Below are 25,146 nucleotides of genomic sequence, written 5' to 3' on the forward strand. Positions count from 1 at the left end.
GTCACAAGCACTTGAATAAACTATTATAATTAAAATCTAACTAAAATAATAACCCTTGGGTTCACTACATATGGTCTCTTGCTTTAACATCTCTTATTGCTTCTTCTTGCTGGTGTGCAATAGGTAAAATTAACTGTGAAATAAAGTAGATTCTTTATTTACACAAATATATCAAATAAAACTGTCCACCTGGCAAATTTACTGCATATGACATTTAAATATTTTTTTCAATTATAAAATGAACTTATTGAATTATTTGATAAACAAATACATTGATTCTCTTATTACACTGCTAAGTAATGTGACATGCCATCATAGAATATCAAAGTTTATTATAATAATGAAATCTTAATATGCATCTAAAATTTTACAACTATGTAATTTTAGAAATTGATTTAAAGTTGACTAAAAATAAATACCACCAAAATGTGATATTTAATTGGACAAAAGTAATAAATATGAATTATGCTGTATCAGTGCAAGGTCACTAGAATTTTAATGATTTCAGCTTCATAGGCTTTCCCGAAATATGTTCAGATTATCACTATTTTTTTTTTAATTTGCTTAAACCACAAAATGAACCAGAATATCACTATTTTAAACACTGTTTTAGGAGGACTGACTACCCATAATAATAACAATAATTAAAAATATATGTAAACTAAACACTTATTTCCAATACTGAATGAGATTATATATGGCATGTATTTATTTTATAATTATGACAAAAATGCCTTTCCTTAAGGAATAACCATTTAAATAATGAAAGTTTATGATTCCCATGGGTTTTGATGAATGGATATTCTTAAAGGCAAATGAAAAAATAATCTCAACTGTAACTGGCACTTCTATTAGAAAAATATTCACTGCTCATGAGCCTGATATCTAGAATCAGAAGTCTCTAGAATATGGAAGAGGAATATTAGATTGCTTAATAGCTGTTAATACTGACCATTGTTTGGACAGCAACATATTGCCTCAGAAGCAAATATTCATTTGAAATGTAGCATATTTCATAAGGAGAAAATAAAAATCAATATCGAAAATAATTGAAATCCTTTATTTAAAAAAACCAAACCAAGGAAGTCACTAATAAAAGGATACTCTACAGTGGACAATATTATTCAGAACTGCTTCTTTAAAGTCCCCTGAAATAAATCATCTTCACACAAACACCATAAAAGCATTAAAATTTTAACACACTCACTGCAAAACAAAGTCAAGATAATCAAAATGATAAACTATAAACATATATAAGAATATTATCTTACATGCAATGGATAATGCATAGCATGATCAGACCCAAACAGCATGCATGGAGGAGGCATTATCAGGACGAATTGGCAATATGAAGATCATGTCCCAATCCAACATATAAAGACACAGAGAAGAAAATGAAATCATAAAAGCAAAATGTCAATGCATAACTTGTACTTTGTAAATGGCAATCTGGCTGACCATTTTTTAAAAGACCGATCACAGGCACAGTGATTAGAAAATTCAAAAGCAGAACCCTCTAAATAAAAAAAAAAGTACCAAGCAAGTCTTGAGAACTGGAATCCAGTCCATTCTATCCCAACACTTTTGTTTGAAATTTTAAATATCTAACATTTCTCATGTGTAAAACTTTAATATCAGCTGATATAAAGATAACACCCTTTGTAAAACTAAAACAATAGGGATAATGCTTTTATACAAATTTTAAATGGAAATACTTAATAGTATTATGAAAACTACTGCCTATTTGAAAAAATATTTCCCAAAATTCAAATGTCTTGTGTAGTCACCAGTTTGCCATTTGAGGTTTCCTTAGAAGGAAAACAAAAATAAACCATTTTTCAGGTTGTTTGTTTTCAAATTATACCATAATATTTACATGCAATATTTGAAAGTACTATAAAAATGAAAACTCACTAAAAGATATAAAATGCAAAAAGTATACTGAAGATAATACAGAAAAAGAAGCATGCATGGAGAGCAATGTAAAACAATTTAATAAGATATAACATAAACATAATTTTAACCTCTATAGGAATCATAAAAGATATGAAGACTGATAGACATGGAGATCAGATTGCAGAGAATTCTAGAGCTACAAGAAAACTGAAGCTTCAGCATCCAGTGGCCCTGCACTTCAGAACAACCTGGAAAACCTAAAACACTGTTCCTTAACTTGGTCATATCCCTGGTCATATTAAATCAGAGTTTTCAGGAGATGGAGCCGGAGATCAACATACATATTTATTTTCCTGGGGGAACATACAACATAGGGTAAAAAATAAATTCTTAGTTTAATTCTCCTGCTTTTCAATTTAAGAAAGTAAAATGGGATTTAATGAACTACTCAAAGATACAGTATTAGCTATAAGTACAACTAACTTAGAATCCTGTTTTGCTAATTTATAGTTCAATAGTCTCTTCTTAGTATCATATAACCTCTGCATTATAATGCCACTAACTTTTTCTAAAGCAAAGATAACCTTACATAGAAAACATTAATTCATACTTAACTTCCTGTGAAATTCTGAAATTCTCATACTGTACTGTACTAAACTGAAGGAAGTATCCTTTCTGCTGATTATTTTTAGTGTGAATACAGAAATATGCATATATAAAATAACATTTAAATTTTGTTGACAGAAAAGATTTTGCAAATGAATTTGTCAGGCAATAAAAATTCACATTTATGTGCAATTCTGGACATGTTTAATTAGCTTTAGGGAAATTTCTCTAACCTCTAATCCCAAAAAACACTTTAGAAATTCAAAGAAATTTTGGCTTAAATTTTATGGTTTATAGAAACTATCACATCAGAATTGTATATCTCCACTTAGAAGTTAATTTCACAAGCAATTGTTAGGGCTACATGGATTTGACATTAATGTCATAATATTTAACAACAAATTTATTTTTAGAAGCCATCTCATTATGATTGTTCTGATTAACGACATTACATAATTTACTAGCAATCTTTAGTTAGCAAATGCATACCGTCTGCCATCATTAATAACATTTTTGCTGTAGTTTATTGAGAAATGATGCTCATCTCCAACTCATGCTCTGGAAGCTTGAAGTCAGGAAAGGCAGCATTAATCATATGCTTTTAGGAAGAAAAGCTTAATCTCAACTCTGATTTAGCAAATTTGAAGGCACTGTCAATTTCATTCAGTTACCTGAACATTGGGTCTCCTTTTTCTTAAATTAATTGTTGGTATACCTACACCAATAGGCTGAAGCAACAGAAAGATGGTAATTCATCATGCTCTGTATCAAAAGAGGTAAGGCTCCTATCCTACAATAAATTTTAATCAGGTATCATAGTGTTCGTGATGAATCAACAAATAAAATGAAAGTTTAAAAATATTTGCAATGACTAAGAAAACTTATGCTAGTAAAAAAATGGTTAGCAAAATGACTGCATATTTTCCTTTTTTCCCCCCAAATAAGTACATATTTGGGAAGTGTGAAAGGTAGTTTGCCTCAGACAACTTTTATATTGATTAAAAAAACCCAGCAAATTTTAGTATTTATATAATTCAAATGTGTTAAAATATAAATATTACAGGGTACCGAAAAGTGTCAATATTAAACCTTTAAAATTTGTGCCTCTGTTTTCTGAAGTGTTACCCAATGTTGTATCTCTGGAACTGAAAGAGAATTTAATCCTAATACTATACATTTATTTTATTTTATTTTTTAGATTTTTTTAATAGATTTAAATGCTGACTTCTAACTGTAGATCATGCACAATTTCCTATACGATAAATACTTCTTAAGATTGACTAAAATTAGATATCTAATATGTTTAACTGATCTGGTGATTTTTATGAAACAAAATGGAAGAAATTTAAAATGCATTTGGGGAAAAAGCAGGATACATAATCCAGTATTTGTCCAAATGTGATCATGGTAGAGACAGTACACTTTGAGAAAATAAGAATGATTCCTTAGAAAATTAGATAAGGAAAAGGTTTACAGCTTTATTTCCTGATATTCTAGCCCCTTTAAAAGTATTCTCATACTGCCTTCTACAAACTAAAAAATTGTACTGAAATAAATTTAAGATTATAGTTTCAGGAAGAAAGCGTAAGGCATTCAGCAAAGAACACTTGCAATAACACTAGACTTTGACCTTGTTACATAATAAGAGCTACTATGGAAACATAGCATTATCTTCCTTTGTTTTTACTGGTAAATTTCTGATGAAAGAATTGAGAATAATTTTGTTAGTATACCAGGTATTACCACATTGGTCCTTTGTGCTCGTCAATTTTTAAACCAGTTGCCTTACACTATATCATCCTTTGTACGTGGTTCTTTTATCTACCCGTAATAGTATGCACCATCCCCCACAACACAGAAATTATTACTTTTAACCTATTGATGAGAATTCACAAGCATCTTTAATTCACAAGCATGAATTTCAAAAAAAGATCACACTGTTCAAACATACTTTAATGGTTTTATAAAATAATATTCTCTAAATATCTTTGTTGTATACTTGCTTATAATAATTTCCTATATAAAAGTATGAAAAGCTGACATAATCCTGAAGAAAAATCACTTGGGCTGTATTAAGGGTTTCTACAGAATTTATATTTTCTTTGTAATTTTATGAGTTTTAGTAAATGATTCCAAATCTGAGCCAAATGTATGTTAACATCAAAGAGTAATAAAATTTTTCTCCACAAATACTGGTTATAAAGGGGGAAAATCTTTTTCAAATTGCTAACTCTAAATGACAGATTTATATCTATATATCATATTTGCATTACTCTCATTATTCTTTTTTATTATTTTGTCTCAATAATAAAGTTCCTTTTGGGGATGGGGTTAAGACCTACAATCATAAAAATGGGGATCCTTCATACTCTTCATCACGTTACTATTGTAATAACATCACATTGTTATTGCTTTTACATCACTTCAGTTATAGGAATGCAATTTAAAATATATGGTATATACAAAGACCTAACAATAATATTACAAATTTTTAAAAAATCTTAAAAGAGATTTAAAAAGGTAAAAATTTCCAAATGTGACAAAATCATAGACTGTTTAGCTAATCATAAATTACTCTATTAAGAGGAACTTAATATACATGTTTATAAAGAACTGTGTTAGATCAAAATAATGGGAAAAAATGCCTATACCACATTCCTAATAAAAAAAACCTTGAAAAATAATACAGAGTGATCAGCAGCTACACTTGATTAGCTAATATTTAGATCAAGATGGATTTTATATGGAAGTAAGTTCCAAAGTGAGAAGAATTCAAATTGACATATTTATTGTAACCACTTAGTATAGTTTTATATTCAATATCAAATGTTCTTAATTATCACTGATTTGAATGTTTAAATGACTCAACATTAAATGTGTGTGTTTATGCACCTACTTGTAGATGTCCTAAGATATCACTAACATTAAATGCCCATGACTGAGGAAAGGAAGATAACCTAAATTTGGATATAATTCCCTTCAGCATGGGTTAAAGTATCTTCAGTATTGTCTTCAAAGTTAAACAATAACCTGAAGATACTTATAAATTACAATTATATAATAATATTTTGCCAGTTCTTGCTTCTAGACAAACATATATTCACCCCATTTGTGAAGTACTAATGGAAAGCGAAATAAGTTGGATGAGAAATGTAGGAAAATATCTTACATCTTGGCATAACAATGAGGATAAAATAGTTAATCTACGGGATTTATCACCTTTTGCACACCTTCCTGATGAATAAACACTTTCCATTTCTGAAGCCCATCCCACAGAGTTCTACTTATTCAATTTCATTCACAGTTTTATAAGCCTGCCCAAAAGTAGAAAGAGAAATCCTCCGGGAGATGAAAAGGGGAGATAATTACCAGAAAATAGGGTGTTTGAAAATGTAGCCTGAGCACAGAAGAACATTACTTATATTTATCAGGTTCACACCCATCTGGGGACTCTCCTCGTTACCTTACAGCCTTAATCAAAATCCCGAGTGGGATGTGTGAACTCAGGCACGGGGCGATAATGGCTGTCTTTGAGGTGTGAATACTGGTTAGTTAAATATTCGATAGAAATATGGGAGAGCTAAATTGGTAAGAGAAAATGAAAACTTTTCACACTTTCATACATCGTCATCTATTAACATGATAGATATAACATTCTTTTATATTTGGTGCTATTTAGTGAATTTAAAGATGAGAAAACTATTAAGAACATTAACCATTAATTTTACAGAACTATGCTGGTCACTGTAAACAAATTATATACATACCTTTGGCTGAAGATTTGGATGTAGTAAAACATAACCATTAGGATCAATCGCAAAATAATACCCATTGGGACACAGCTGGAAAAAAAAAACAGAAAACTTTCAAGATCTCTGAATCATAATCAGAAATCACATTCTTAAAAAAAATCTGAATATATTTTAAAACATGAAGAAAGATAACATGGTATCTTTATTTTAAAGACTCTTTTTAACATTTAGTTCCTTCACTAGCTTAACTGCACATGATTTTTGAGAATTGCTTAAATGCTTTATAGACAAGCTAAATTAGTACAAAGCTCTAAAATAAGAAAGATGCCCAGAGAATAAATTTCATCTTACTGTAAAACGTGGTGTTAGTCGTTTAATATCTTCCAAAGACACATCAACTCCCATCACACCAAGAATCAGCTGATTCTGTAACAAGACAGCAAAAAGGTAGTGTACTTTATACAAAAATGCATATATTTCTACACAATTATTATATATGCTCAACTTTTTGCTTGACAATAGTTGTACTCCACACTAGCTAAAACATATATAAGGGCGAGACACTCTTTGATATCAATTTACAGTGATTCTCATCTTCATTTACCCACAACTTTATCATTATTATTATTTAACTTTAAAAATGAGATCTTGATGAGTGGCACTATAAAAGATGGGAAATTTTTATTTGATGCCTCTTATACTCATTATCCCTGTTATTTATTTTAATTGTTTCTGTACAGTTAGTTGTAGCTGTGTGTATGTGAGAGAGTACTTTGTGACTTTGTGTTATACTATGATTAAAAAAAACACAAAAATATCTAGCCTGAAGATGTCAGGTAATATGAAATGAGAAAACAATGTTTTTTTTTTTTTTGCTATTGATAGTGACTGCACATGTGTAACTATTCTGAAAAGGATATGACCTCATTGTGATAAAATAGCAGAAATCCTCAAACCCTGTTTCTCAGTGCTGGCAACTTCTAAATACCAAACAATGGGCATCAAAACTTTAGTTACAAGTCAACAAGGCTATGTGGTCAACTGCCATCATAATCTTCTTTGGGACATTAAAGATGAAAATGATGTTAAATTTAGAATTCAGGAATTTTTGTTTTAAATAGTTATGAAAGTTACAAAATAAATTAAAATGCTACAAAAAATTATAAAACCCACTCAATAGTTATGGGACCACTGTGAATTTTGTGTAGGTGCATGGGGAGTGAGAAAGTTATGACAACAACTATTTTACAACTATTTTCTTTTGCCATGGACCAATCCTACTCTGAGCAAAAACTGCTAATTAAAGCAATTCCTTAGTCCATCTGAGGAGTTAGACAATTACTCCTCTATGGGTTAAATTATTTAGAGCCCACAGATATTTAAGAATGATAATGGGTTTCCAAAGAGGAATAACTAATGTTTTTAATGGCTACATTATTTTGAGAAAGTGTTCAACTGAAATTTATAACTGAACAAATAATAATAAGTGCAGTAGATGTCATTATGCCATAAACTGGAAACAAATTTCCCTCCAATCTGGAATGTCAACCAAAGCATAAAATCAGTATTTAGTATCAAAAAAAAAAAAAAAAAAAGAAAATCTTAAATTCTTCTGCCATTTTAAATTCTTTATGAATTCTTTATGATGCAAGCTAAGAAACAGGAACCCAACGCTACTGCAAAATCAAAAGTATTTTAAAAATAATGGAATTTAACAAGTACAAGATACAGATTTTTCAGAACTTGAAGTTGCTAGTATCTTATTGCATTGACAATATTACCACTGCTACAGAAACCAACACTGTTATGAAACTCATGAAGTATTTCTCTTGAATCTTAAAAAATAGAAAAAAACAGCTTTCATTTTAAAATCAGGGGCTTCACTTATGTGATGATTAAAAAAACACTGTTTGAATAGGAGTAGGAGGCGGAATGATTCAATAAAGACACCTATGTTCACTGACTACAAACGTCACCACGGTTTTGTTCTTTGGATTTTTCTTTCTGAGCTCCATGGATATCTCAGATACATTTTTAAAATGTGCACAAAATAGTATTGGCCATTTATCATGTAATTACTCCCAGAGTCTGAACTTGTATTCTCATCAGTTCATAGTTACAGAGTTAAGTTGAATCCTGGCTCTGGGGAAGCTGACAACTTGACCTGCATTTCCTTTTTCCCAGGTGGTTATCACAAAGGCAGCTGTTCCCTCTTACTTCTGGTCTCACAAGACAGTTACATTGTATGTATTTCCTTATAGAAATATCTTATCCACACTCAGCTTCAACGTCACCATTTATCATTTATTATTATTAATTTTATCAATTAACTTTTAACCTTTAAGTTTGTCTTATTTTCAACTTGGCCCGTTATGTTGAAGACCGGAAGAGTTCCAGTAATGACAAGTCCTAGTTCCTAAAAATAGATTCAGAAAGAAAAGGCAAATGAGAATTACAACTTAAAACTCTGTCATTCTGCATTAGTCTCTGGTATACCACACTGCATTTTATGGTTACATTATCAACAGACACAAAAAAATGATTAAAGGATATCTCAAGCTTTTTAAAAACTTTTATTTTTATTTTTTAAAAGAATCATTGAGAAACTCTGGGAAATAATCAGAATCTATTAGGCAGCTATTGAAGCATGCAACACCTAAAATAATACCCTAAGAAGGCACTGCAAGTAACTTAAAAATTTAAAAAATCAAATGACAGTAAATATTTCAGTCACCCTGCCCTTCTACCCTTCTGTTCATTGTAATAGTTTACCTAATATCATGGGATTCCATGATAATAAAATACTATTTCATAGGATTTATTTGTGTTCCTTTTTGTAGCTTCATTTTTAATTTTTTCATGCCCTAAGCCAAAGGTTTCATGTTACAGCACAGATGTATAGCAGAATAAATAGAAGAAACATGCTATCAATACGGCATTTCTGCAATAGTCTAGGTAAATATTATGCTGTTCTAAAGAAGCCATAATGCTCCTAAATACCCTCCAAAACAAATAGTACTTTTTGACAAAGTAAAATAACGTAGCCAACTGCAAACATCAAATCCAACAGTCTGGTCATGAAGCAGTTTAGTATAACAAAAATAATGACCTAGTGTCAATCGGCATGTAGATAATTTCATATATTAAATTAATCCATGGAGATTAGTTGAAATAAACTGATTCTCAAGCCAGAGGTTTTTTTTCTTTTATTACTAGCTATCTGCAGCAATCGTATATATTTTTACCATTATTTCATGGCAAAACTATCTTTTCCAAAAAGTCACACTTTAAAATGATTTAAAAATTATCATTGAAAACTTCAAATTTGCTAGGCTGAGAAAATGTTAGTAATCTTCTTGTGAATAATGACCCCAAATCCAAATCTTGTGACCCTTGTTCTAATTCCAGAAACAGCATGGCTTCACAGAGAAAATGTCTTAGGCAGTAAGTTCATAATCGTGCGTGTGGGAAGCCCAAAAACAATGGGAACTGAATTAATGAGGAAGGACAATCACGCAAAGGCTTTCAGCAGAACAAGATACCAAATTGTTCAGGACAAACACAATTAAGGAAACAACTACACATAATTGGTGCATGATGATACACACGTTGGCTTTCTATTTAGTTCTAAGACAGAATGCTTAAAATGTTAATATTTATAGTTAAATATGCAAATTCATATCTGCAATGAAAACTTTCCACCTCAATAAATCAGATTATAGATGATTTATAAAACTTAACATAATCCAGTAAATGTTCCTTTTGGAGAAGTTTTTGAGTTATAATGTATATGCATAGTTGTTAAAATACTAGTATGATATATGAACAAGTATATATGGATACAATCAATGTCTGCTCATCACTTTTGCATTTATATAGAGTATGGTAATTGGCTTCTAAACATGGGAATATTTGCCCTAGAATGAGATACTAGAATTCTAACATAGGACACACGATCATCAATGAACTCATTGATGTCTATTTTGTCTTCCATTTATTAAGAGGACAAATAATTTGTACTCAATTTCTAAACACTGTGCCAGTCTCTAGAGAACAAAATACAGAAATAAGACAAGATTTATGTTCTCCTGTAATTTATCTGATACTTATATTTTCTTGATTCCATCTTTTTTATCTTTTTATCCAAAGAGCCTCACTTTATCTCTCAAATAAAATGAACTCTCCGCAATACTGTCCCCATCTTGTTTCTGTTCTTATCTCCCGTTAGCCCCAAAAGTGATTAAGGTAGCATTTTTCCAACATACCCAGCACTTGCCCAACTCATACTGCATACTGTGTGGTTTCACTACTCCCCACCAATTACAGAAACTTTATCTGTGCTCACATGTTCAGCTAAACTAGTAACATCTTTTTTTTATTTTTTTTTAAGATTTTACATATTATTTGAAAGAGAGAGAGTGTGTGTGTAAGAGCAAGCAGGGGAGCAAGGAGGGACTCCACAGTGAGCTCAGAGCCCGACACATGGCTCAGTCCTAGGACCCTAAGATCATGACCTGAGCTGAAATCATGAGTCAGATGCTTAACCAACTCAGCCATCCAGGCGCCCCATCACCATCTTTTTAACCTCACCCTACACCATCCCCAAATATATAGCTTCTTCCTTCTGAATTTCCAAAGTTCTTTTCTTTTTTCTCATTATATTTATTACACTGTCTTGGAATATGTTTCTCTTTTTTCCTTAACGTAACCAGCAAGTACTGACTGGCATATATTGTGAATCTGCTATGTGCAGAGATTAGAGACATGTAATTAGAAACAGAAGACATCACCTTTCATTCTCAAATTGGTAAAAAGAACGCTCTCTGTATCCACTGACTAGCCAATTCCTGTGCCTTTCTTTTTTTTCTTGTTTTATACTTAGCTTCAGCTTATTGAACAGCACGTTTAGAACCAAAATCTCTTCCTAATGTCATTTGTGCTATCAGTAGAACCCTACCAACAAGGCAGATGTGCTGGTGAATGAACTTCTGGTCATAGGAAATCCTAGAGGGCATAATTATTGACTCCTCCTATCATACCCTGTCCTGTGATGGATTCGGAAAAACGAAACATTTTGACCACAGCTTTAGATGACCATGTGACCTTAAATAAATACGTGATGTCAAGAAGGAACACTGGATAGTAATTTTAGCGAGGACTTGAGGTAAGCAAGCTTCACTTTATCTTTCTTAGCATGCAAAACTGCTGTTAATAGTGCCTATTTTTCTTCCAACTTCCTGTATATGTTTATTTTACAAGAACCAAACGATAAGTAATTCTAAATGGATTGCATTTTGCCCTTTGGGGTCATCGTTGCATTCAGAAAAGTAGTATCAGCATATAATTGTACTCCAAGTAGGAAAAAGGGTTCTTGAATCAGCATTTACTTTTCAGGGCTTAATATTTTCGTTCTCTCTCATATTAATAAAGTAATCTCACCAAGATCAAGCATACAAATAAATCTTAAGTATGATATTTACTATTTACAACATTCACACTAGGACACTAAAACTTATATTAAACATGTTTTCTGAACATAAGCTCTAAGGCTATTGAGAGCTGGATAATTCTTTGCTGTGTGCGTGGGCATGGGGTGAGGGGACTGTCCTGTGTGATGTTTAATAGCGTCCCTGGCCTCTATCCATGAGATGCCAGTAGCAACCCCTCCTCATCCCAGTCATGACAATTGAAAATATCCATAGATATTGCCAAATGACCTGTGCATGGCAAAATCACCCCTAGTTGAGAACCACTAGTTTGAAATATCACAGAATATCTATATTAAAATTTCAGTTGTGCAATGGACAGCTTAACATGTTTTTGTTGTATCACAGCACTTCTGATCATTGCAGAGGCTTATTTCCATAAAAAATCTAGGGTTGAATCTGAAAGAAGAGATTAGATATATAAAGAGGTTATTAGGTTTGTGGTGATTTCAGAGTAGGGTGAGATTATTTGCCTATTTAACTGCATATATTCCCAAGCTTTGTTGGGTCTGGTTTGAGTTGTGGAGGCTATCCACACTTCTGCTAGCTGCACAGTCTACTTTAAAAATACTTTCCTCAAAATTTTTGTTCAAAGTCTGCAGTAGCAGGTATTCATTCACATGGCTTTAGTATTTTTTTTTAAGATGTTATTTATTTATTCATGAGAGACACACAGAAAGAGGCAGGGACACAGGCAGAGAGAGAAGCAGGCTCCACGCAGGAAGCCCGACGTGGGACTCGATCCCGGGACCCCGGGATCACGCCCTGAGCCAAAGGCAGACGCTCAACTGCTGAACCACCCAGGTATCCCACACTTTAGTATTTTTTAATATAAATATTCAAAATGTTTTTGAAATGCTCGTAAATTTAAGATTTGAGGTTTTGAAATCCCACATTCACCAAAGATCACCTAAAAATAAAGTAACACAACATTTGTCATTAGACAAGTCTGTTTTTATGTATACTATCTAAATTCTAGCAAAAGGGTTGTGATAAAAGGACTTTTAGAAAGCCTTAATGAATTGGAAAAATAAATGTTACCTAGAAAGAGGCAGCAATCAGCTATATGCTTTTATTAAGACAATCTCTGGCTGAACAGTCAATGTCTTACCAGTGCGTCCAGATACACATTTGTCCACTGGACTTGCTTAGCTTTGTCTCCTGCTAACACCATTGGTCTTCCCAGAACATCCAAATATTCCTATTTATTTAAAAAAAAAAAAAAAAAAAGAAAGAAAGAGAAGAAAAGGTCACATGGTTGAAAAATAGAAATTCTGTATTAAAAACAAAAACAAAATAACTCCACAGAATTATCTAGAGTTAAAAATAAATACAGAATCAAATTATTAAGCAAGTAAATATATGATCATTTAATTCCCATTTTGGGTATACCATGGATGGTATGTCTACATACTTTGAATCCACAATATTGAACTCATATTATTTATACAATATATCTACCCCAGTTTTTTTCTAATAGCAAAACATTCTTTTTCTGAGGTACAGCCAATGATAAGTGAAATATGTTCCTTGTGAATTGTTTTATGTTAATCTAAACTATTTAAGGCTCTGTGATTTACTGGATGGAATTACACAAATGTGAAATAATAAAGCAGCCACATCCTTGCTTTCATATCACAGATTGTTTGGCTGAAATTCAAAACTACATTTAAACATATCAAAAAATAAATGCAATCCTGTGCCAAGTAAGACATCAGACTCAAGTGCAGCTGCTGTTTCATTTCAACATAAAACACAGTCAGTATTTAGTTCCACAAATGCCATGTTCTTTATGCTAAATTTTGACTTAGTCTATTTAGTGGATCCTCAGTCATGTCTAAAATTGAGTAATGATTTTAAATAGTAATTTATGAATACTTGAAAATAATTTGCACTTGAATTAACTTTATTGCTTCAATTTACAGGTTATTTAACATATTGTAAACTGAACGGTTAAATAGGTAATGGGCATTCAGGAGGGCACATGTTAGGAGGAGCACCGAGTGTTATATGTCAGTGATGAATCACTAAATTCTACTCCTGAAACCAATATTACACTATATGTTAACTTACTAGAATTTATACACAAATTTGAAAAAAAAAATAAGAATGCAATTAAGCAGAAAATAAGATAAATGGTTCTAGAAAAATCATCTCCTTGTAAGTTTATTTTAAAATGAAACAAGATTGTTAGTAAGTTTTCTTTTTATTTATTTCCTATGATGTTTTTAACATCTGAGAAGAACAACAATACATAGATTTTTTACCTGAGTTTTGAATATTTGAAAATGCTTGGAACCTTCATGAATTAATAATCACTACATGATTATGATACTCATCATTGTGTTACGAATACAGCATTATGGATAATTTTTTTTTCATTTTTACCTCTTTTCTCTAGTTGAGCATATTTAAAGCAGCAAAGAAACATCATGCTCTTTGAAAAAATAATCTAAGTAAGTTTTAAATAACCATACCTGAGTATTGATTCTTATTGCTCCAATGGAAGGAATTTCATAATAATAACCTGAAACAAACAAACATATTTATTTATAATGTATGGCCACAAAATTATTTTAGATCTTTGGAGGAGAAAAGAGCAATTTTTCACTTCTAATTGAGGAAACAGTAACATATCAATACCATCGATAAATGCAGAAACTGGGATCCCTGGGTGGCGCAGCGGTTTGGCGCCTGCCTTTGGCCCAGGGCCCGATCCTGGAGACCCGGGATCGAGTCCCACATCGGGCTCCTGGTGCATGGAGCCTGCTTCTCCCGCTGCCTGTGTCTCTGCCCCTCTCTCTCTCTCTCTCTCTCTCTCTCTCTCTCTCTGTGTGTGACTATCATAAGTAAATAAAAATTTAAAATAAAAATAAAAATAAAAACTGAATTCGAGAGCATTAGTGAAAGATATTTAAAAAATAAATAAATAAATGCAGAAACTGTTTGATTAATGTATATTCCTAACAAATGCATAGGCTTTGTGAGAAATTTCACTACATTTCTTAAACTGTAGCATATACATGTGATTTTTCTACCGAATAGTAAGGAATGTGGCAATGTAAAATATTTTTATCACTGGAGAAATTATTAAAGATATATGATAATGGGAATCTGAAAATTATACTTATATAAAATATTTGCCTAAATATGACTTTCATAATAAATTGAGGCTCCTTTAATTGCTATGTTTTCAGTTTATTTTTCAAACAATATCTTTGTGGGTTTTTTTATGTGTACACAGGGAACATGGGCTCAGTAAACAAAATCTGAATTACCTAGGAATGTGTAAAACATTTAAAAGAAAATTCAACCACTCAGAAAAAAATGCAACTATGTGTCACACTTCCTTATAAGTAAGTGTTATGTACTTCTGATATTGTCTCATTCTCAATTTTTCATGCAAGATTCTACGTGATATGTATCTTTAAATAAAGGATCAAATGATATCAATATATGTTATTATATACCATATGATCAAATGTCTGAATTTTTATATACTGTGACAGTAATGTCAAAGTTTTTTTTGTGTGTGTGTTTTCTCTGCAAAAAAACACATTCAACATCGAGGGGCCCCTGGGTGGCACAGTTGGGTGAGGGTCTGATTCTTGGTTTGGCTCAGGTCATGATCTCAGGGTCATGGGATTGAGCCTGTATCAGGCTCTGAGCTTAGCACTGAGTCTGCTTAAAAGACTCTCTCTCCCTCTGCCATTTGCTACCCCTTCCCCACTCTCTCTCTTAAATAAATAAATCTTAAAAAAAAAACAACAACATACATTCAATATCTCATTCTTGTCTCTACTCCTATAAACATTAGCTACACTTTTTTTTTTAAAGATTTTATTTATTTATTCATGAGAGACAGAGAGAGGCAGAGACATGGGCAGAGGGAGGGGCAGGCTCCACGCAGGGAGCCCGATGTGGGACTGGATCCCGGGACCCCAGGATCACGCCCTGGGCTGAAGGCAGAAGCCCAACCGCTGAGCCACCCAGGCGTCCCCATTAGCTACAACTTAATCTTAAATGATAATATGTAGAACTAACAACTTCCAATTTTGTTTTAGTACTAAAACGTGGTCCAGAAAACAGATCTGTTACCTTTATTTTCACAGGCCATCCACTGAATAGGTCCTCTGTCATAATTATGTTGACCCACTGAAAATGTGAATACACGTACCTGGTGAATTGAAACACAGGGATCTGTTAGGACACAAAAATTTAACTGAACGGCAACACAAAAGAGCTAAAGCAAAAGACAAATACAAGCAGGCTTTTCAGGTGATTAAGATGACAAGTCGAGGCCAGTACATCTTTCAAGAAGTCACCGGGAGAAACCACATAACCTACTCTCAGCTTGGACTTCAGCTACTAAATTTAAGACAGCCCTTGGGTGCCCTGCACTGTGTCCTGATCCAATCTCAGAATCATGACTGAGGTTTCATTAAGAGAAATGGCATCTTTTAGGCCCAACCAATTTTGCCTAGTTAAAACATCCACATACCTAGTCACTGTAAAAATAATCATAAGTAAAAATAATAATTCCTATTTCTTAAATATCTCTTTATAAGGATGGTCATTATGCTTTTACTTGCTTAAGGCAATTATACTTAGTGATAGTTTCACTACATTTGCACCATGAAAATATTTAGTATGCACATATATGATTATGATGTTGTTATATCACTTTCTAGAAAATATGATTAGCATATATAAATAAGTATGTTAAACTCCTAAGATTTTTAAAGAGAATCAAAATTTCAACTGTCGCTAATGTGGTATAAAATATGCAAATATTTTAAAAATTCAGTTGAGATAGTTTTTAAATTACAGTAATATAAATGTTTATCGGAAACCACTGTGTTTAATTTCAAAAATACTATAATTTCATAATTATATAAGAATATAGAGAATAAATGTAGTGTCAACAAATGTTTAATAAAATGGATACTTAGGATATATTGATTTTTACCAAGTTAGTAATCTAAGTAAACCAATATTTTCAGTGAAACATTTTAGCCTTTTCCAAAGATAAACATGGAGAAAATCACTTTTCCATGAATTCATGTTCTGGTTTGAACTATGTTAACAGCTTTTCCCTAATTCATGTCGATTGACTGTTTGAACTGACATTTTCTAATTGTTTCGCCTGTTTCATCTTTGCACATTACCACAGAGTGCAAATCTCAAAAGAGATTTCACATCTGTTTTCTGTTCCTCTACTGGTCTTGGCCACACAGAGATCACTTCATAACAATCCTTGCCCCAAAATGTACATTGGAGATGTTGCTGTTTCACTTATTTTATGTGAGCCGCCCTTCAGTTGTCCAGGCTTGCCTCAGCCATTTGGTAGACACATCTGAATTTTAATCATCTCAAATTATAAGGACAAGTGACTCCTGCTAGGTTAACAGAAGTCGGTGACACCTATCAACTCCTCCAATTCTTTAAAACGTACCAATTTCATTTTCTTAAAATCTAAAAATTTATCTTGGGGGCTGTCTATATAGCTCATATTTCAATGTAGTGTTACCTCTTACAGAGTTGAACTTACTCCTAAATGGAAATATTTTTGTAAACAAGTATGTCACCCTACTGATAATTCAATTGCACTGCTATACCTTAAACAATTGTCACATGAATTAAGGGCAGGGGAAAAAACCCAGATGCTCCAGAAAGCACATGGGAGATCTCCTTCACAATGAACATTTGAAAGCATGTCTCAAGTTTTCAACTTACAGCACTGCTTTTTCTTAGTGTCTTTCTTACCACAACAGTGTTCTGGTAAAATATTTTCCATGAAATACTTTTCAGTATAAAGAAATAAGTAAGACTAAATGAATTATATCGATGTCCCTGGAAGGCAAGCACTTCTACTAACATAGAGGCTACACTCAGACATACACTATGTGATTTTGACTGATGCTATTCACCAAATAGTCCAAATAAACATAACTTAGCCAAAACACATACTAGTAAGAAAACAAACAAAAACTTCCCCAAATACCAAAAATACTGTTGCTTTGTTTTACTCTAAAATTTTTGCCTAACCCCCAGATTTGCATACATGAAGATCTTAGAAGTTGTCCAAATTAAGAAATTTAGACTCAGAGCTGGATGTAGAGGTGTAAAATTTTAAAGCACACTAACATTGTTTGTGTGTGTGCCTCTCTCTGTGTTCATTTGCCACACAACTCCTTGGCTATTGAATAAAAGCTGCATTAACGGATTGAATTATTCCCATATTATAAATTTATAATCTGTACCATTTAATTTTTATTTGCCTTATTGTAGATGTTGTTTCACACTATATTTCTGAAATTTTCTTTTCCACAGTGACTAAAGTCTTAAGAATTATAAATTCAACTTTTTAATAATTTCTGCAACTGCCTTACCATTACAATATTTCCAAGATCTTTCTAAAATACTTAAGATGCTTATTTTTCTCTTGGTAGATACACACATGCGGACATGCACGCACTACCCCCCCCCACACAAACCCTTGCATTTTATATATTTTAATGATTTTATAGACCACTTAAAATTTTCTGAAATTATTTTATAAATATACACTTGGTTGAGAAAAATTTTAACATAAAGCACCCTAGCTTTTCAATTCTTTATGTAACAATGAGGGAACCAACAGGAAAATTATCTAATCCCAACTGCCATAACTCATGTTGCATTTAGTTTTGCCTTACATATTCTGCCTAATTATGTAGTAAGAATTTTAACTTCTTTGATTTCATAAACATGTGCAATATACACGTTATAAGGCATGTTCATAATAAACTGCTGAAATTTAAGTAGGTTCATTCTCCTTCTCTATGCTATGTTACTGCCACCCTGTGGAGCAGTGAATGAACTATCTCTAAAATTCCAAATGCCAAGTCCACAGGAGCTGATTGCTATATCCTCGTTCCTCTGATGTTTTCCACTTGAAATTTACTATTCTTGCTTATCTATAATTTGGGGGAAAGATAAAAAGTAATTCCTTGAAGTATGCACGGTGTAAAAATTAAGGTAAATTATATTCTTAAGGATGTATATTTTTAGAGTTCTTTTCTTCTTAGTATACCTGCATGGTCTAATAATATAAAAACAAATAAAAAGAGAGCCACTTGGGTGGCTCAGCGGTTGAGCATCTGCCTTTGACTCAGGGCGTGATCACGCAGTCTTGGGATCGAGTCCCACATCAGGCTCCCTGCACGGAGCCTGCTTCTCCTTCTGCCTGTGTCTCTGCCTCATGGATAAATAAATAAAATGTTTTAAAAAAAAAAACAAATAAAAAGACATAAAATAACTAAAAATACTTAATGTGCAGTTACATAAGTTAATTATTTCATCTAAAGTCTAAATTAAGCAAATTACTTACTGTAAACTATGCCTTCATCAGAGCAAAGCCAACTTTTGTGGAGGAAAAATTTTCTTTACTCATGCCCAGTAGTACATTTGTAATCACAATACTGGATTCATGTAACATATTCATCCAAGAAACTTCATAACTGAAATGTTTCTAGAAAATCTGTTAAATGTTTCTCCACTAGGGGATCCCTGGGTGGCGCAGCGGTTTGGCGCCTGCCTTTGGCCCAGGGCGCGATCCTGGAGACCCGGGATCGAATCCCACGTCGGGTTCCCGGTGCATGGAGCCTGCTTCTCCCTCTGCCTGTGTCTCTGTCTCTGTCTCTCTCTCTCTCTCCCTGTGACTATCATAAATAAATAAAAAAAAATAAAAAAAATGTTTCTCCACTAATCTGGATTTTAATTAAGCTCATGTTCCAAAATGCTGGCCTCTTTAGGTTGTATATGAGACATATACAGTCACAGATGGACTTAAAAAATAGTTTTAATCATGCTGAACATCAGGTCTTTAGTAGAAATAACAGGGGGAGGTAGTATTGAATACACATTTGACTGAGTTGAAACAGTATTTATCTATTGCATCTATAATAGGGCCTCATATATAAATGAAAATAAACATCAAATGAAAAAAAAAGTCAATAGCTGGTTGGGCGGCTTCAACTTTTTTTTTTTAAGACTTTATTTATTTATTAGAGAGAGAGAGAGAGAGAGAGCACAAGCAGAGGGGAGGAGTGGAAGGAAAAGCAGATGCCCTGCTGAGCAGGGAGCATAATGAGGAACTAGATCCCAGGACTCTGGGATCATGACCTGATCTAAAGGCAGATTTTTAACTTACTGAGCCAGCCAGGTACCCAAATGGTTTCAACTTCTTACCAGATGGATCTAAGATAGGCTTTGGTGTCATTCAAATTAAATATGCTCATTTTAACATAGAGCCAAAACTAGGCTGATAGTCATTTTGCATTTTGAAAATTTGGGCAGTTTCATTATACTTATGGTAAATTCTTTATCTTTTCATTTTAAGTTATTCAGACTCCTTCAATGAAGTCGAACAAACTTTTTGAAGCAAAATAAAGTATACTTTAAAAGATATTTTTATTTATTCATGAGAGACACAGAGAGGCAGAGACAAAGGCAGAGGGAGAAGCAGGCTCCATGCAGGGAACCCGATGTGGGACTCGATTCCAGGACCCCAGGTTCACGACCCGAGCCAAAGGCAGAAAGAACCACTCAGGTGCCCCAAAATGAAGTATACTTTATGTCTATACCTTTTCTGTACTTTATTATTTCTAGAGAATGAAAAATTTCTCCCAAGTCTTGATTCATGCTTAATTACATAAGCATATTAAAAAACGCAACAGTAATTTCAGGGTGTAGTTAATAAAGTTAAAATTCTTAAAGGTCAGTCATTATAATTAGTTGCAAATTACATAATTCTGCCTTCAGCTACTTCAAAAACCAATTTTATTTTTCTGAACAGGATATTGTGATTCCAACTGTCTAATGTTGGTATGTCAAGGCTGGTCCAGTTGAACAGAGAAAACTTTCAATTAACAGCATATTTGGTTATTTAAAATATACTGTTAATTTGTTCCTTACAATATACCACTGTTTTATAACTTTATCCTACAATTCTGGAGTTCTGCTAATCTGTTTTGTTTTGTTCTGTTTGTTGAAGATGAAAATAGTTGTCTTCAATTAAGATTTTTCCAAAGCCACAGGGGTCAACCTATTTTAAAAAGCCATAGGAATTTTTTTCCCAGCAGAACCCAGTTACTGGAAACTGTCACCTCAACAATTATCAGTTACCCAGAGTTCAAGTTTAATTTACAATAGGCAAATCTCCAAGGAATAATGGAAATGAGACTATGAAGAAAAGAGGCCAATAAAACTAAAATAAAAACTTCAGCTATCGAAACATGTTAGAAAAATGATGTCAGAAATGGGTTTTATTAATTTATGTGTGTACTAAAATTTTTGGCCTTAAGCCTATACAAATACTAGATTGGAGTGGATATTTTAGGAGAAAATTCTACAGTGGTTTCCATAATTCACAAGTGGACCAGGATCCTGAGCATTCAAATAACCCACATGCCTAGTTTCGTGGCATTATGAAATAAATAAAAGTGTCCACATTCACCTTTCACACTTAATTTATTTTATAAAGCCCGACGATCTGAAAGGTACTTGCAGTCTGCAAAGTTTTGATGGCTTAGTTTAATCCGTCTTAACCTCTTAATGCGGCGAGAAGCATGCCTCCCCCCCAACCCCCCGCCCCCTTAGAGCAAAAGTCCTGCTGCCGGACTACAAGGCAGGCTCCTGGGTGGGCAGACGATGATTGGCACAGCCCACCAGGCTGCCCGGGAGACAGAGATCGATGACTGGCGAGGCACGTTCCACGTGAGCTTATGAAATCTGGACCGTAGATCATTTAAATTCTTGACTCTGCCACTTGGTAGCTGTAGGACTTTCAACAAGTTATTTAACTTCCCCCATTTTGGTTTTCTTATTTCCAAAATGGGGATAAGGATGATGGTCATAAAAATATTTTGATCATATGATTATCCCCATTGTAAATGAAATGATATATAAAAAGCTTTTATGTTACATGGAAAAATTTAAGTTCAGTCAATATTACCTATGGTAATGGGCGGGGGGGGGGACCTACTTCTCTGGTCAAATTATCAGATTTCCACGGGATCACATTTTTCCACTAGTGAGACATTAGCCTTCCGTACCTCAAAAAGAACTCTAATTCAGAATGACACCTTTCTAGAGAAACAACTTTGGCTGGCTTTATTACATTTAGCAGTGAACTAAAGGAAAGAGGCCAATATTGTTTAAATTCCATTGTGTGCATAGGAGATATATCTCTATGAAATTTCCTACGCTGAGACAGGGTCGAGAGTTTAATCCAGGCCTACTGAATCTGTTCAAGGAAATAACACCAAATCACTTTGTAAAGGGAAACAAAACGCAGTGGTCACATAGGTTTTGCATACATGAGCCTACAAAGGAACTGGGCAGATACTTCCCTCCCACGTCCTACATGCTGGTGCATAATAACAGGGATACATGCCTTGGGATTATGTGAGTATTTAAAACTTATTAATAACAATTAAAATGAATCAGCCTTACATTATCAGCTAATAAGTAATGTCTAGTTCTCCTTCCCTCTGCATACGTTTATAGTTCCTGATAAAGGAGGAATAAGTATGGGCGCATTGTATTTCCAAGCAATTTGTAGCTCTGCCAAGACTATCATCAGCTAAGACGTCAGAAAATAAGCAATATACTGATTTATTTCAGATATTCTTGGGTAATGCCAAATACTTCACTGACACTAATAATGAGAACACTCATGAAGAAGTATGTGTTAGACTGATTAAATGGAAAGATGCCATCAATACAACCATTTTTTATATACGCTTAAACCCTCCTTCCTTATAAGATAATATGTACCAGAGTGGAACACAATTCTGCTTCACATTCCAATTAAAAGGAAACAAATATTGTTTTAAAGGATTATCTTTTTAAAAAAGAACAAACCTATTGGATTTTCTGCCATCTTTGAATTATTTATAGTTTACCACCTTAGGGGCCTATTTATTGCACATTTACTGATACTTCCAACATATCAGTAAATATTTAGCCACTGCAGTACATCAAGCACCGGGCCAGCCTCTAAGGACTCACTGGTACTTTTACAAACTAGCATGAGCCCTACTTCCTAGAGCCTCAAACCCACCTCATCATCTGATAATGTGAGAATAAGTCACTACAATTGTCGATAAATCGGGCAGCCTGGGTGGCTCAGCAGTTTAGCGCCGCCTTCAGCCCAGGGCCTGATCCTGAGGCCTGGGATCGAGTCCCACATCAGGTTCTCTGCATGGAGCCTGCTTCTCCCTCTGCCTGTGTCTCTGTCTCTGTCAATAAATGTAAAATACCAACATAACCCCAAGGCACATATCTATGTTATGCACCCACATGTAAGACAGGACAGAAACATCCGTTCAATACCTTAAGATCATGTACACAAAACCTATGTGACTACCGCATTTTGCTTTTCTTTTTAAAGTTGTGTTGTGGGCAGCCTGCATGGCTCAGTGGTTGAGCACCTGCCTTCAGGCAAGGCCGTGATCCCGGATTCCCGGGATCGAGTCCCATGTCGGGCTCCCTGCATGGAGCCTGAATCTCCCTCTGCCTGTGTCTCTCATGAATAAATAAATAAAATATTAAAAAAAAAAGTGTTATTCGGACAAATTCCTTCATAGAGGGAAGTGCAAGGTAAGTGAACAGTTAAATAATTAAGATAATCAAAAAGCAGAATCTGGGAGAACAAGTGGACAGAGCACGCAGAGACACGAAGCTCCAGGGTCTGTGGGAAAGGGGGTGCTCCCTGGAGGGGGGCAGCACGAAGTCTTGGGCAAAGCAGAAGAGCGTGCCTTTCCGGGTCTAACCCCTCCCCGAGGCACAGGGCGGCTGCCAGGTAGGCGACAGCCGCACGTGCCCTGTAGGCCTCCCCACGTGCTGTGTTCATGTAACACTTGCCTTCGTCCTCATTAGACCTTAAATATCAAACATTCTGGAAAATGCGTGGTCATAGGATCGCTCAAACCTGAAGAGAATATATCTATCTGATAATATTTGTCCTTAATTCAGGAAACTGTCAACATTAATTTTATACAAAGAGAAACAAATGTAAATGAATCTGTCAGGAGGACACAGGCGCACACGCACAACAGGCCTTTTCAATGGATAATCTCTCTACCGGCAGGGCCAGCATTACTGGTAATTACTGTTTTCAACTCTTAGTAACCCCAGCATAAATAACATATTTGATTGTTATTAACAAAGATATTTTCTATTCTAAAGCACAAAAACCCTTGGTAACTGTGGAAGGTGGCAAAATACCTAAAAGGAAACCTTCTAGAAGCAGTGCATTTGTTGAAGGATTGCCTATTTGAAAATCTGAATGCTGCATATATTCACGTGTTGCTTCCAAAGGCTTCACTCTTGCCCCGATGCAGAAGCTGGCAGACAGTAGGGAAGGCAACAAATATTTCCTTACCATCTGCTGAAAAAATTAATTGACAATTTTCACTGTTATATATAAAACACACAGGCAGATGCTATTATTTTAACTTGCTTTAGATTTAGGCTACAGATTATTTTCCTCTGGATCTGCAAGAAATTAGGAAACACGCTGCTAATTGTTTTCTAGATAATGAAAGTAACAACGCAGCTACTGCCAGCCTATTACGATTTTAGCTACACATTCTTTAGTGTGAAATTAATCTATTGTATTTTCCATTTGTTCTTCTTATTCAATTTATTTTGAAATTTTCATTTTATAAATTCTTGATGCTTTTGCACTTCTCGACTAATTCTGAGAATTAAGCTAAAAATCAGAAGATGATTCTCTGGCTAGAAATCTTAAGTGTGCATTGCTAACCAATCCTTTTGCTATTCTACAGAAAATCAAGTATTTTTAATTTTGCTAGGCCTGGGAATTATCTTTCAACTCTGTGTCTGGTTTCACTTTTCTTTATTCATTTGTTTGGACTTTATGATAGAGTTCATTTCAGTTTTGGCACCATTTTTAAGGAAGTGTCATACACACGGGTGAACCCTAAGGAATGGCATTGCTGCAGGTAAAGATTATAAAGTGAATGTGTTTTAATATGGAACAGCTGTGTGAGGAGATTAACTCGGACTCAGTTTTAAAGCTGTACCTATCTATAATCAGGTAGATTGATTCCCAAGAGTAAGACATTTCGAAGGAACCCAAACTTCTTTTTGTTCTAATTCTCGAACCTTTTGGCCTCATTAAATTGTGCTGTATATCTGCAGCCTCATCCATCAGCTCTCCGGATGTGCCTCATCACACCTACCTGGGTTGCTCTGAATGATTTCTAATGTCATCTGGATGAAGAATGGATGGAAATGAAGCATTCAGCAGCCACATTTATGCCAAGCAAGAGGCTTGGGGGAAAAGACCGAATTCAAAGAGCAGTTTTCAGACCTTTCTTTTAAAGCTCATCGAA

At 33.9% G+C, this 25,146-nt stretch overlaps 1 protein-coding gene across 7 annotated transcripts in view; it reads right to left on the reverse strand.

Moving 5' to 3' along the window:
* The window catches only part of CACNA2D1 (calcium voltage-gated channel auxiliary subunit alpha2delta 1), a 476,566-nt gene that overhangs the window by 52,769 nt on the left and 398,651 nt on the right, over nucleotides 1-25,146 (reverse strand). For 4 of the 7 annotated variants that reach the window (XM_055300850.1, XM_055300848.1, XM_055300849.1 and 1 more), the window contains exons 13-18: nucleotides 15,839-15,917; nucleotides 14,218-14,267; nucleotides 12,852-12,941; nucleotides 8,593-8,670; nucleotides 6,606-6,680; nucleotides 6,270-6,344 (exon numbers count right to left, since the gene is read on the reverse strand). In XM_055300850.1, the coding sequence (XP_055156825.1) occupies nucleotides 6,270-6,344; nucleotides 6,606-6,680; nucleotides 8,593-8,670; nucleotides 12,852-12,941; nucleotides 14,218-14,267; nucleotides 15,839-15,917 (447 nt within the window). Of the gene's footprint in view, nucleotides 1-3,173; nucleotides 3,231-6,269; nucleotides 6,345-6,605; nucleotides 6,681-8,592; nucleotides 8,671-12,851; nucleotides 12,942-14,217; nucleotides 14,268-15,838; nucleotides 15,918-25,146 lie in introns of all 7 variants that reach the window. The other 3 variants (XM_055300845.1, XM_055300846.1, XM_055300844.1) reach the window with 1 other exon arrangement.

This window comes from Nyctereutes procyonoides, unplaced genomic scaffold (assembly GCF_905146905.1).
Source record: "Nyctereutes procyonoides isolate TBG_1078 unplaced genomic scaffold, NYPRO_anot_genome, whole genome shotgun sequence".
Classification (NCBI taxonomy): domain Eukaryota; kingdom Metazoa; phylum Chordata; class Mammalia; order Carnivora; family Canidae; genus Nyctereutes; species Nyctereutes procyonoides.